We start from the raw sequence: 14,006 nt of genomic DNA on the forward strand, positions 1-14,006 counted from the left end.
ATTAAAGATATTTCATCAACCAAGCATCACATCTTTCTATAACAGGTATGCCTGCATTCAGCATCGTAGTGCCAGTATGGCACTGCCTGTACCTCATATAGCAAAATCCTTCTGGTTGGTTCTCTTTAAAGTGTAATTGTCGTTTTAATTTTTATTTAATGAATTAATAGTACACATGAAAATAAGCAACTTTGTAATATTTCTTATCAGACACATTTGCTTCTTTCTCTGCCAGAAATGATCAGTCATTATCAAAAGTCTCAATTCTGAGGCAAAATCTGTATTCAGTGAAGACTTTCCCATTACTGAGATAGGAGATGGCGGCTGTTACTGATGAGATTCTGTGATGATGGGAGGAGCTAGAGGCAGAGGGAAGAGTTAGATGCAATGGGCGGAGCTAGAGGCAGAGGGAGGAACTAGAGACAGACAGAGGAGCTGGAGGCATGGCCGGCTCCAGGTTTTTGTGGGCCCTGGGCAAAAGAGTCTCAGTGGGTCCCATCCACACATAGACATGCACAGATACATACACATACAGGCATACATACACATATATATTTAAAGAGAAATTCACAAAAACACATAAATAGACAAATCTAGACACAGTCATATACACTGACATACATAGATACAGATTATACATACGCACACACACACACACACACACATTAGAGATATTTCTAATATTAGCAACAGTCTCATTCACATTCCCCACTTGTCACCATCCAGCTCCTCCTGTGCATGTGTCTGTGCCACGCTGATTGGTGGCAGTCACTAACAGACATGGCCGCACATAGAGCACACTAACACTGCTGTATATACATCACAAGAGAGGCTGGGGACATACACATTACTGGGGGGGCATACATATTACTGAGGAAAGGGGTATACAGCAATGGGGGCACACAGCTCTAGAGGGGGGCAGTGGCTCTGGGTTGGGGGCAAAACCAGCTCTGAGGTGGGGGGGTTACATGCAGCTCTGGGGGTATACAGCTCTGGGGTGGGGGGACATACAGCTCTGGGGGGCTATACAGCACCAGGGTGGAGGGGACATACAACTCTGGGGGTATAGTAGCATGCAGCCCCCATATTCCTCCATATACTATTATGTAGCCCCCATGTAGCATTATGCAGCCCCCATATTGCACTATGCAACCCCCATATGTCACTATGCAGCTCCCATATGGCACTATGCAGCCTCCATATGGCATTATGCAGACCCCATATGGCACTATGCAGCTCCCATATGGCACTATGCAACCCCCATATGGCACTATGCAGCCCCCATATGGCACTATGCAGCCCCCATATAATATTAATCAGTCCCCATATAGCACAATTCACCCTCATGTAGTATACAGCCTGCATATAGCACAGTGCAGACCCAGATAGCATTAGGCACCTTCATGTAGTATACAGCCCCATATAGCACAGTGCAGACCCAGATAGCATTAGGCACCCTCATGTAGTATACAGCCCCTATATAGCACAGTGCAGATGCAGACCCAGATAGCATTAGGCACCTTCATGTAGTATACAGCCTCATATAACACAGTACAGACCCAGATAGCATTAGGCACCTTCATGTAGTATACAGCCCCTATATAGCACAATGCAGACTCAGATAGCATTAGGCACCTTCATGTAGTATACAGCCCCATATAGCACAGGACAGAACAAGACAGTATTAGGCACCTTCATGTAGTATACAGCCCCATATAGCACAATGCAGACCCAGATAGTATTAGGCACCTTCATGTAGTATACAGCCCCATATAGCACAGTACAGACCCAGATAGCATTAGGCACCTTCATGTAGTATAAGTCCCATATAGCACAGTACAGACCCAGATAACATTAGGCACCCTCATGTAGTGCACAGCCCCTATATAGCACAGTGCAGACCCAGATAGCATTAGGCACCTTCATGTAGTATACAGCCCCATATAGCACAGTACAGACCCAGATAGCATTAAGCAGCTTCATGTAGTATACAGCCCCATATAGCACAGTACAGACCCAGGTAGTATTAGGCACCTTCATGTAGTATACAGCCCCATATAGCACAGTACAGACCCAGATAGTATTAGGCACCTTCATGTAGCATACAGCCCCATATAGCAAAATGCAGACCCAGACAGTATTAGGTACCTTCATGTAGTATACAGCCCCATATAGCACAATGTCGACCCAAATAGCATTAGGCACCTTCATGTAATATAAATCCCCATATAGCACAGTGCAGACCCAGATAGCATTCGGCATCTTCATGTAGTACACAACCTGTATATGGCACAGTGCAGACCCAGATAGCATTAGGCATTTTCATGTAGTGCATAACCCGTATATGTCACAATGCAGACCCCCGATAGCATTAGGCACCTTCATGTAGTGTACAGACCGTATATGGCACAATGCAGACCCAGATAGCATTAGGCACCCTCATGTAGTATACAGCCCCCATGGTCGTCTGGCCACAGTGATTGAATACATACTCACTTTTCCTCATTCCCCCGCTGCTTCGGTCTCCTCAGCGCATCCACTGCTGTCGCCCTGACCTCACTGCAGGCGCACAGTGTTGACGTCACGGCGCTCCGCTGCAGAGCTGTCAGAGCTCTGACAGTCACAGCTGGGAGAATTGTGAGAGAGGGAGCGCGCTGATCCCTCTCTCATCATTGCTTTCAATTGTATCGGCAACTGCAATGCTGATACAAGTAAAAGCGCGATCCTCGGGGAGGAAGGCCGGTGACAGTGCGGGCACTGGCCCTCCCTGAGTAGCGGTATGCCACTCCTGCCACCGAGAGTGGACTTCCCCGGCAGCCTGGGGCCCTGACATTTGACCGGATTTGCCAGGTGCTGAGGGCCACGGGCCAAGGGCAGAGGGAGAAGCTAGTGACAGTGGAAAGAGCTAGAGGCAGAGGGAGGAGCTACAGCAGAGGGAGGAGCTATAGCAGAAGGAGGAGCTGGCAACAGAGGGAGGACCTATATACAGTGGGAAGGGCTAGAGGGAGGATCTAGAGGCAGAGGAAGGAGCTAGAGGTAGAGGGAGGAGCTAGAGGCAGAGGGAAGAGCTAGAGGCAGAGGGAGGAGCTAGAGGCAGAGCTCTGCCCCCTCCTTCCTCTTCTATCTCCATAGAATCTCCTCAGTGACACCTGCCATCTCCTATCTCAGTAATGGGAAAGTCTTTTACCTTAGAATTGAGAATTTTGATAATGACTGATCAATTCTGACATAAAATGTAAAATGACAGTTAAACTTCAAATATTTTCGTCGAGGATTTTGGATTACCAGAGAAAAATTACAGGTGAAATTTCCCTTTACATCTCCAAGAATTACACAATTACAAAAATCAGTTTGTGGTCCAAATGTGCATGAAATAGAGATCCTGGAAATCTATATATTTAGAAAATTATAATTTGACTGCATTAAATACTTACATCCAATTTTGAGGTAATGTTATTGAGTATTGACAGCGCCTGGAGGAATGAGACAAAAGGGTTATCCTAACTACGTGGGAAAGTTATGGCACATTTACATGTGTACAGAACAATATAAGAGAAGTAACTGCGTAAGTAGTAGTAGTAAGTAGTAAGAGTAGTAGTAGTAAGAGTAGTAAAGTTCATCTACTCATCCGTTACAATTCCTGACATTTTCGGATCCACTCACGAAATATATGTTGTGGAAGTCTTTTTGATCTTTCCTGCCCATTACAATACAGTAGGTGAAATCTGCTGCAAAATTCATGGCAAAACATATTTTAACACACATACATATCTATAGATTTGCTAGACATTTTAAGTCCATAGATGTGGAGATAAACTACGATTAATGAATACATGAACTCCAAGTTTGCTATAGACGTTAAAAACGCAAGGCATTTCGTTAGCATTTTATCAAAAAGCGCAAAAATCTGTCCAACCATGTCAAAATGTACCTTATAATATGGATATTGTCCTTCCTCTCCATGTGCCAAACTAGCCTCATCTGAATTGGGAGTGAAAAATGAACCAGGCATAGCTCGCAATTGCAACCTTATATGGGTTTGATCACAAAACGTTAAGTACGTTACATTTTTAATGTTTATAGCATTACTAGCTGTAGTACCCGGTGTTGCCCAAGATAGTAACTGTCTCTCTGTCTCTCGCCCAGTCTCTGTCTGTGTGTCGCTCTCTGTCTGTCTCTCTGTCTGTGTCTTTCTTTTTCTGTCTGTGTCTATGTCACTGTCTGTATTTGCATCAGTCTATCTGTCTCCATCACTGTGTCTGTTTGTCTCTCTCTATCTCTGTGTCTGTCTCTATATGAGTGTCTGTCTGTCTGTCTCTTTGCCCGTCTGTCTCTTTGCCAGTCTGTCTCTTTGCCCGGCTGTCTCTTTGCCCGGCTGTCTCTTTGGCCGGCTGTCTCTTTGCCAGTCTGTCTCTTTGCCCGGCTGTCTCTTTGGCCGGCTGTCTCTTTGCTCGGCTGTCTCTTTGCCCGGCTGTCTCTTTGCCCGGCTGTCTCTTTGGCCGGCTGTCTCTTTGCCCGGCTGTCTCTTTGGCCGGCTGTCTCTTTGCTCGGCTGTCTCTTTCCACGGCTGTCTCTTTATGTCTCTCTCTATCCGTCTCCTCACCGACATCATATTACCTCACACATAAGCTTGTTATACTAACAGTTTATTTTGTTCCTATAGCAACCACTGACAGTTGCTATTAATAGCCTGTAGCCTGTATTCAGTTTAATGGAGGCAGGATTTTGGATAGTAACTGTAAAGTGCAGCGTTAAATTTTCCCTTCAAAACATAGTCTATGACATTCCCTTAGTCACATGGAGTGTCTGTGCAAAATTTTGTGATTGTAAATGCTACGGTGCAAATTCCTTTAGCGGACATACACACACACATACATACATACATACGTACATACACTCAGCTTTATATATTAGATTTAAGTTCATGAATTCATTAATTGCAGCGTGCTACCTCACCATGTATACATATGTCTGTATATTTGAATATAGCATATTAGTGCAGCTATACATTAATTCAAAACTTAAGCTGTGTAGGCTCTATTTTTCTTTTTTGTAGTACAGATTGAGGGGTCCCCTCTAGGGCTCGGGGCCCTTTTAACCATTCTGTTACAAAACTCGCCAACTGTCATGGCGGCATCAGACACTGTTCACATTGTAGATTCTGACATCCGCCTGATGGTTTCCCTGGTGTTTCTGATCTAAATAGGCAGACTCGGGCATCAACCAGCAGTGTGCTCAGTCATGGACAGGCTAGCAAGAGTTAACCTCTACTAGCCTGCTTGTTAAGCTTCTCGGATCACATGTTGTAAGGAAGCCTATCACATCTGCTCCTCCCATACTGAGGTTGAAGGAGATCTTCCACCCACGTCAACTATAGTTTATGCTGTGTTGGTCTGTGTGCTGTGGTGTCCCAGATTTGGTGGTGAAAAAGTGGCTTTATGCTAGGTGTTGTTGTGGAGTAACTTGTCATCTTGCTGTTTCCACCATGCTCTTGTTTTCTTCCTAATCTCTTGTTGTCTTATACCTCTGTGTGTCTGTGCTGTGTGACAGAGTTTTGGTTTTCCCTGTTTGTCTATTTCTGTGGGTTAAATCATACGCCTGTCCCGCCCCCCTGGGGGTGGGAGCATAAGATCAGGGTTAGTCAGGAGCAGGGCCAGAAATGAGACTCAGACATCACCACCATTAGTGGTATCTCTGTGAATAGTGAGAACACAGGGCCCCCTAGTCTTAGGGTCAGCTTAGGAGTCCCGGTTTCCCGCTATCCCCATAGCCACACGTGACACATTCCTTGCCACACAAGGTTTTAATTGCGAGCTCCACCTGGTTCACTTTTCACTCCCCATTCAGATGAGGCCAGGTTTGGCACATGGAGAGGTTGGCTTTGGCGCTCTTGATGAAAAACACTAAGTACCTTATGTTTTTACTGTTTACAGCAATATTGGAGCTCATGTATTCATTAATAGCAGTGTGCTGCCGCACTGTGTATGTATATGCCCGATGACGTTCTTATATGAGTATCCCAGCATGCACTGAGGATTCTCAAACAAAGCGTCATCAAAATGGAAGTAGATAAAAAATAATAATAATAATGCAGAATATTACCATAGATAGCAATTTAGAGATACCGTAATATCAATATTATTTTCGGACCACCCATTTAAAATTAGGAATTACATGCATCATTTTAACTGCAACATTACTAACCACCAGTGCTCTTCAGAGTCCAGATATACCTTACCTGGGCAGTAGAAAGATCGGATGATTGTAGTTGAGGAAGTAGAGAGGTAACATAATTCCTTGGAAGAGATTGGAAGAATGTAACTCCCATTTCAGGAAGCAAATTTCTGAATTCGGTCAACTCCTTAAAGTCCGCTGTCTGTAAATTAACTTTTTTCAGTAGACTCACTAAGGAGTAAGCAAGCTAAAATGCAATGAAAGTCATAAAAATAAGTCATAACTCATAAGACGAAAATTACATTCCAACTATAATACAAGCTCAATTACTGGCAACATGCAAATCGCAAAAAATGACAATTATATAAACCTGATAGAATGGAATTCACTCTTAAAATTCAGTGCATTATAATTTCCCTTGACCACTATGCTGTGTGCGCACATTGCGTTTTTTTCCTGCGTTTGCGCAGCGTTTAAAACATCAGCGTAAATGCATGCGTTCTGCTTCCCCAGCAAAGTCTATGAGAAGTCAGCAAATTCCATGAGCACGTTGCTTTTTTAAACACAGCGTTTTGGATGCCAAATATTTGACAAAATCGATGCGTTTAAAAAAGCAGCATGTCACTTCTTTTGTGCGTTTTGGTTGCATTTTCCAACCATTGAAATCAATGAGGTGTGTCGAAACGCAACCAAAATGTGCTTGCACTGCATTTTTCTTGCGTTCTGCATGCTTTTTTGACAAACAGAAAGCAGGTCTTTCAGTCTCTCTCTGTCTGTGAGGTCTCTCTCCTTCTGTCGATATCAGTCTCTCTCTCTGTCCATGTTGGTCTCTCTCTGTCTGTCCGTCGGTCTCTCTCTCTGTCTGTCAGTCGGTCTCTCTCTGTCGGTCAGTAGTTCTCTCTCTCTCTCTGTGGGTCTCTCCCTCTCACCCATTCTCTCATACTCACCGATCACCGACGCGGCGTGGCGATGCACAGCTGTCACACTGCGGCAGCTTCTCCTGGTTTTTAAAATGCCGGACGCTCATTATTGCATCTCGTATTCACTGCTTCCCCCGCCCACCGCCGGCGCTTATGATTAGTTGCAGTTAGACGAGCCCCCACACTGAGTGACAGCTGTCTCACTGCAACCAATCACAGCCGCCGGTGGGCAGGTCTATATAGTGCAGTAAAATAAATAATTAAAAAAAAAACGGCGTGCGGTCCCCCCCAATTTTGATAGCAGCCAAGGTAAAGCCACAGGGCTGAAGGCTGGTATTCTCAGGATGAGGAGCCCCACGTTATGGAGAGCCCCACAGCCTAAAACTATCAGCCAGCTGCCTCCCGGAATTGCCGCATCCATTAGATGCTAATGTCCCGGGACTCTACCTGGCTCTTCCCGAATTGCCCTGGTGCAGTGGCAATCTGGGTAATAAGGAGTTAATGGCAGCCCCTAGCTGCCACTAAGTCCTAGGTTAATCATGGCTGGTGTCTATGAGACATCCCCCATGATTAATCTGTAAGTTAAAGAAAATAAACACATACACCCAAAAAATCCTTTATTTGGAATAAAAGAAAAAAAAATCCCCCTCTTTCACCACTTTATTAATCCCCAAACAGCCCTCCAGGTCCAACATAATCCACACGAGGCCCCACGACGCATCCAGCTCTGCTACATGAAGCTGACAGGAGCGGCCACAGAGCACGACCGCCGGCTGTCAGATCCACAGAGCAACTGAAGTGAGTCGTGCTATCAGCGGTGACATCACTCAAGTTACCTGCGACCACCGCTCTCAGGTGGAGGACTCCAGCTGGCCGCGGGTCACCTGAGTGACGGCACCGCTGATTGCGCGGCTCACTTCAGTCACTCATGGGCTTTGCGGTCACTGGTGAGTCCTTCACCTGTGATCGCAAATCAGGCCGAGGCAGACAGACAGAGCCGCGGGACGACAATGAAGTCGAGTGACGTTCATTCGAGTTCATTCTGATCACGCGGCTCTGTCTCGCAGCCAGACATGCTCTATGGGGATGTAGCAGAGCCGAGTGGGACCGCACTGTCAAAAATGCATCCAAAATGCATTCAAAACGCATTCAAAATGCATCCAAAATGCATGCGTTTTGGATGCATTTTTTTGGTCAAACGCAGTGTTTACAAATGTACAATCTGCCCTGCCAGAGGGTGCGTTTTTTTCTGCACTTGACAGAACGCAGCGTGCGCACATACCCTAAAGCTGGGAACACTTAAAGGAGTTGTCAACTTTTGGGAATAATCTGTTTCTTAAATGCATTTGTTTAGGGCTAAAAATATTTTTTGTAATTGGGTTACAGTAAATATCAACTTTGTTGTACTGTATATTCTAAGCATATCCAAAGGACTCAATTATTCCAACTGATGCCAAAAGGTATCTGCCGAGATCAATGATATTCTATGAACGCAGATTCTATTAATGATTATTCTGTGCATATGCGGTTGGCAGGTGTAAATGAAATGCCCACACCGGGGCCGTAGATCCGTTTTTGGGACGCTGTGGTGGCGACAAAGCCCAGTTCCATGACCCCGGAGGTGTCAGATTAAGTAGGGATGATGATGGGGATAGTAGCTTGTGACGCCACCTGTGGTATGCGGCAAGTTAGGTGCCGCCGCTGCGGGATGGAAACCTCTGAGGCAGCTGGTGACGCAGATTGGTTGATGTAGCTCTCCACAGGCAGAGCTGGGCCCCAGGGCGGATGGGGGTAGTAGTAGGTGATTGATGGAGAGATTTAACGTTGTGGTGCAGCACTGAGGACGCCGATAATAACTGGACAACACAAGGGCCGTAGTTTCCTTTACCTTTTACTTGGTAATTGATGGTACGGGCCCGGGAGACTGGTCCAGCAGGTAACAGAGGTCTGGTCAGCCTGAAAGCAATTGAGGGGATCCACTTAGCCAGGCGGGTTGTAGGCCTTCCTGCTTGCGCTGTAATGTGTGGGTCCCTGCAGCTTGAAACTACGCTAGAACCCTCTTCCTTATGTTGGTTCTGGTTCTCACCCGTATGACAGGCAGCACGAGTCCTTTACTGGTGCCGCTTCTTCTATCACGGCTCCTGGCTCTAGTATGCTGCTGTGCTCCGGGCACTCTATGGGCCACAAGATCTGAAGTCTCCTGGCCTCCAGATTCTGCTGGTGGGACTTTAGTACTAATTCACAGAATACTTGTTAAAAGTGTTTATTCTCCTAAGCTATCACAGACTACAGTATATATTTAAAACACGCCTTTATTGATATACATAAAAAGGGAATAAAACGCCAATTTTTGACACACCTATTATTATCAAACAAACAAAGACTCCACACAGTGAAATAAGTAAAATTTGAGGGGAAGTACTGCTTTAAATTCCAGGGGAGGGGCAATGTTCCCCTGCTATTGAGGCAATAAATCCCAGAGAGGCCCTCTCTGTCCTTAAGACCTCTGTGTAACACGTTCAATGACCTATCAGCCTAAAGTATAGTATAGACCTGATTTCTATTGTTTTAAGATATTGATTAGTATCAGTTCATCCATATCTCTGAAACTTATTGATACACGATCATTCCTGCATGGAAGTAAAAAATAAACACAAATGAAAAAAACTGACGCGTTTCCCCTCGACAATAGACGAGGTTCATCAGGGGTTAGATGGGTAATTTTGCCAATATTGTCACATATGTCCACTAGAAAGATGTGTCCAATGTCAGCCACTCTCTGCATAAATCCAGCTCAAATTTAACTCTGATAATACAGGATGATTATCTGGTTTATGGAGATTTGTTTTATATCTTCTCCTGTGCGTTTCAGTTCCAACTTCACATGGTCTTATTGAAACGCCCACGCCGGGGCTTGCAGGGCTCGCACGGTCACCGGGCCGGTGGTATTCGGGGTCAGGCTGTGAGTGGCCCGACGCGGCTTCCGCGACCCCCGGCGGGTTTCAATAAAAGGAAAGTCCGACCGTCAGTCCGGTGTTACAAGGGGGATGGAAGAAGGGTAACGGGGTCCCTGGGGGGGCTTGCCATCGCTCTTCCCCAGGAAACGGTATGGGATGGGGATGGGGGGTGCTTGCAGCGCCACCCGTGGTTTGCGGCCAGGTGTTCAGCCGCCGCTGCGCAGTCTCTCTCCGGGGCAGGTGTTACGGGCAGCCGGATGGAATCGCTCCCCACGGGTGGAGTGGGGTGGCCCCGGGAGGTTAATGAGACCCAGGGCAACAGTCCTCAGGGACACCGGGGGCACAGGGCGGCGGCATTATTCACAGCAGTCACGGTGTGCGGTTCCAGTTGTTCTTTATTTAAAGTCCGTTTCACATCGCACCCGGGTGCTGGTCCTCGCCGCCTGTAGCCTTTGGTCGGTCCCGGGCAGGTAGGAGGAAGGGGTGTCCAGTGAGGTGTTCTGGGGGTCTCTCCCTTTCGGTGCGTTAGTGCCGTCCCCGTGGCATAGAGCATCTTGGGAACTCGCCGCCTCTCTGTCTCTCTCATCCCCGGTAGCGGACCTAACACAACCGCCACCGGGTACAACTTTCTCCAGGGATCCCCAGTCCTCAGCTCCATTCCCCTCCTCTAGGTGTTATCAGCCCTGGTCTCGTGGCATCTCCTAAACAGGAGCTGTTCTCTGGACGTCTGCTCTCCCTTGCAGCCTCTGACGTTCTGCCTAAAACTTCTGTGTGCTCTGCACTAAACTCACTCCTTCAGGCCCCCCCTCCCCTTGGTTGTCATGGGGACCTGCCTGTGTCCAGCCACCTGCTCATTTCACACATCAGTTTTTTGCCATCAGGTTCAATCCGGAAAAAAACGGGTAAAACGGATCCAGTACCGCATCCGTTTTTTCCCCATAGACTTGCATTGTTACCGGATTGTACCTGATGGCTTTGCGGTGCATCCGTTTTTTTCCGGATGCGGCAAAATAAATAAATGCGGCGGCCGGAGGCAACGTAGCTTGCAACGTTTTTTTGTCCGGCAAAAAAAACGGCGCGATACGGCGTGTTTTACAATAGAAGCCTATGGACGCCGGATCCGGCGTAATGCGGTAAAAAACGGATGCGGCCGCCGGATCCGTTTTTGTTAACTGCGCATGCACCAATGTAATTAACAAAACGGATCCAGCCAAAAACCGGACGAAAAGGATGCAAAAACGGATGCAAACCGTATCCACCGGATCCGTTTTTTAACGGATCCGGTATAACGGATCCGTTAAAAAAACGGATCCGGTGGATACGGTTTTCACTTTTTTTTCAGGATCCGTTGGATCAGGAAAAAAAAGGACTGTGCCTGAATACAGAAAACTGATGTGTGAAAGTAGCCTTAGGAGACAGGATGAGTCATGGACTCAGAACAAACTTCATGCTGCAAATGCTGTTAACTCCTTCCTGCCAGTGTGATGTTAGTGTGTGTTGTGGGGACCCTTCTTCCTCCTGCCCGGGAAAAATGGGGTAACATTTAATACCCTGTAACGACCTGTTTACAGGGGCGTTACATTCCTCCAGACCAAAAACGCAACACTTCGGGGTTGCGACAACAAATGACACCGCAAAAAAAACTTTTCATAGATAAACAAATTAACATGTCCCTTTTACCGGGACCCAATAAAGGATAGGAAGAGGCAGGAGGAATAAGAAGAAGAAAGAGAAGAAAAGCATGGAAAAAGAAACATTTGCATATGTCAAAACATTTAAACTCTCCAGAACGGGCCTCCTTATGACGCTCCAGGGCCCTACAGGTACCCAGGTTTAGGGAGTAAACTCGGTAGTCCAAATCCCGGTACGGGCTGCGGTGCCAGGCTCACCCCTCCGGCCACCACTCGCCAAAGCTCGCACCCAGGCAGTCCATATCATCTCCCCATCTTCTCCTGGGCATGGGGAGGCAGGGTTCCTGGCTCCTAGCAATGTCCAACAAAGGGGCGGGCACGAATTTTTGGCGACCCGCTGCAGCCCCACCCACGAAGGGCGGGCAAGTCCAGTCCTTGTTTGTACGCATGGCGCCCATCCCATTCTCAATGGACGCCATTGTACAGTCCAAGTCCATTTGTCGCATACCCGCAGCCGCGGGCACCAAAATAAATGTTAGACAATCCAATTTGCAGATGGTAAACACAAGGCACGCGTCACCCGGCGTTACCGAGTCTTGTCCGGACCCTGCTCGCAGCGCCAAGTTGAAATGCCCACGCCGGGGCTTGCAGGGCTCGCACGGTCACCGGGCCGGTGGTATTCGGGGTCAGGCTGTGAGTGGCCCGACCCGGCTTCCGTGACCCCCGGCGGGTTTCAATAAAAGGAAAGTCTGACCGTCAGTCCGGTGTTACAAGGGGGATGGAAGGAGGGTAACGGGGTCCCTGGGGGGGCTTGCCATTGCTCTTCCCCAGGAAACGGTACGGGACGGGGACGGGGGGTGCTTGCAGCGCCACCCGTGGTTTGTGGCCAGATGTTCAGCCGCCGCTGCGCTGTCTCTCTCCGGAGCAGGTGTTACGGGCAGCCGGATAGAATCGCTCCCCACGGGTGGAGCGGGGTGGCCCCAGGAGGTTAATGAGACCCAGGGCAACAGTCCTCAGGGACACCGGGGGCACAAGGCGGCGGCATTACTCACAGCAGTCACGGTGTGCGGTTCCAGTTGTTCTTTATTTAAAGTCCGTTTCGCATCGCACCCGGGTGCTGGTCCTCGCCGCCTGTAGCCTTTGGTCGGTCCCGGGCAGGTAGGAGGAAGGGGTGTCCGGTGAGGTGTTCTGGGGGTCTCTCCCTTTCGGTGCGTTAGTGCCGTCCCCGTGGCATAGAGCATCTTGGGAACTCGCCGCCTCTCTGTCTCTCTCATCCCCGGTAGCGGACCTAACACAACCGCCACCGGGTACAACTTTCTCCAGGGATCCCCAGTCCTCAGCTCCATTCCCCTCCTCTAGGTGTTATCAGCCCTGGTCTCGTGGCATCTCCTAAACAGGAGCTGTTCTCTGGACGTCTGCTCTCCCTTGCAGCCTCTGACGTTCTGCCTAAAACTTCTGTGTGCTCTGCACTAAACTCACTCCTTCAGGCCCCCCCTCCCCTTGGTTGTCATGGGGACCTGCCTGTGTCCAGCCACCTGCTCATTAAGGAGACAGGATGAGTCATGGACTCAGAACAAACTTCATGCTGCAAATGCTGCTAACTCCTTCCTGCCAGTGTGATGTTAGTGTGTGTTGTGGGGACCCTTCTTCCTCCTGCCCGGGAAAAATGGGGTAACATTTAATACCCTGTAACGACCCGTTTACAGGGGCGTTACATTATGACTACTGTAGTTATAGTTGCTCTTCTTTAATTACAAGATCCAATTTTCTCCCTGTGAGATAATATCCTCACTAGCACTTCAGGGCAAATATATCTCCAAAACGGTATATTCAGAGGACCCGCTACCAACAGTTGGTCTGAGTGGACATCATTTTACCACTACAAGTGGTCAGGAAGTACTTGCATGTATACCAGATTGCATGCATATACCTGTAATATGCTCCAAACAGGAGACTGCAGATCCATCTGAACTGTACAGACATTATTGTCTGTTTTGGGGCATTTACATCAGACAATCTGTGGATGAACACAATAGTAGCCTCTTTATACTGTATATTGAGTGGGTACATTGACCTATGAGCCTGAGGTCATCATTTTTCTATTATAGTGAGGGCTTATCTGTGCCCTTTGGAATGTTTTGTGGAAACCCCTTTATTACAGGAGAAGATATAAACCAAATCTCCATGAACCAGATAATCATCCTGTATTATCAGAGTGAAATTTGAGCTGTTTTTATGCAGAAAGTGGCTGGCATTGGACACATTTTTCTAGTGGACATGTGTGACAATATTGGCAAAATTACCCATCTAATCCCTGTTGAACC

At 47.6% G+C, this 14,006-nt stretch overlaps 1 protein-coding gene across 1 annotated transcript in view; it reads right to left on the reverse strand.

Annotated features, from left to right (window-relative positions):
• STRC (stereocilin) overlaps positions 1-14,006 on the reverse strand; it is a 140,597-nt gene that overhangs the window by 99,597 nt on the left and 26,994 nt on the right. Inside the window, exons 11-12 of the mRNA XM_075345883.1 lie at positions 6,239-6,421; positions 3,435-3,473 (exon numbers count right to left, since the gene is read on the reverse strand). Of these exons, the coding sequence (XP_075201998.1) occupies positions 3,435-3,473; positions 6,239-6,421 (222 nt within the window). The remainder of the gene's footprint in view (positions 1-3,434; positions 3,474-6,238; positions 6,422-14,006) is intronic.

This window comes from Anomaloglossus baeobatrachus, chromosome 4 (genome assembly GCF_048569485.1).
Source record: "Anomaloglossus baeobatrachus isolate aAnoBae1 chromosome 4, aAnoBae1.hap1, whole genome shotgun sequence".
Classification (NCBI taxonomy): domain Eukaryota; kingdom Metazoa; phylum Chordata; class Amphibia; order Anura; family Aromobatidae; genus Anomaloglossus; species Anomaloglossus baeobatrachus.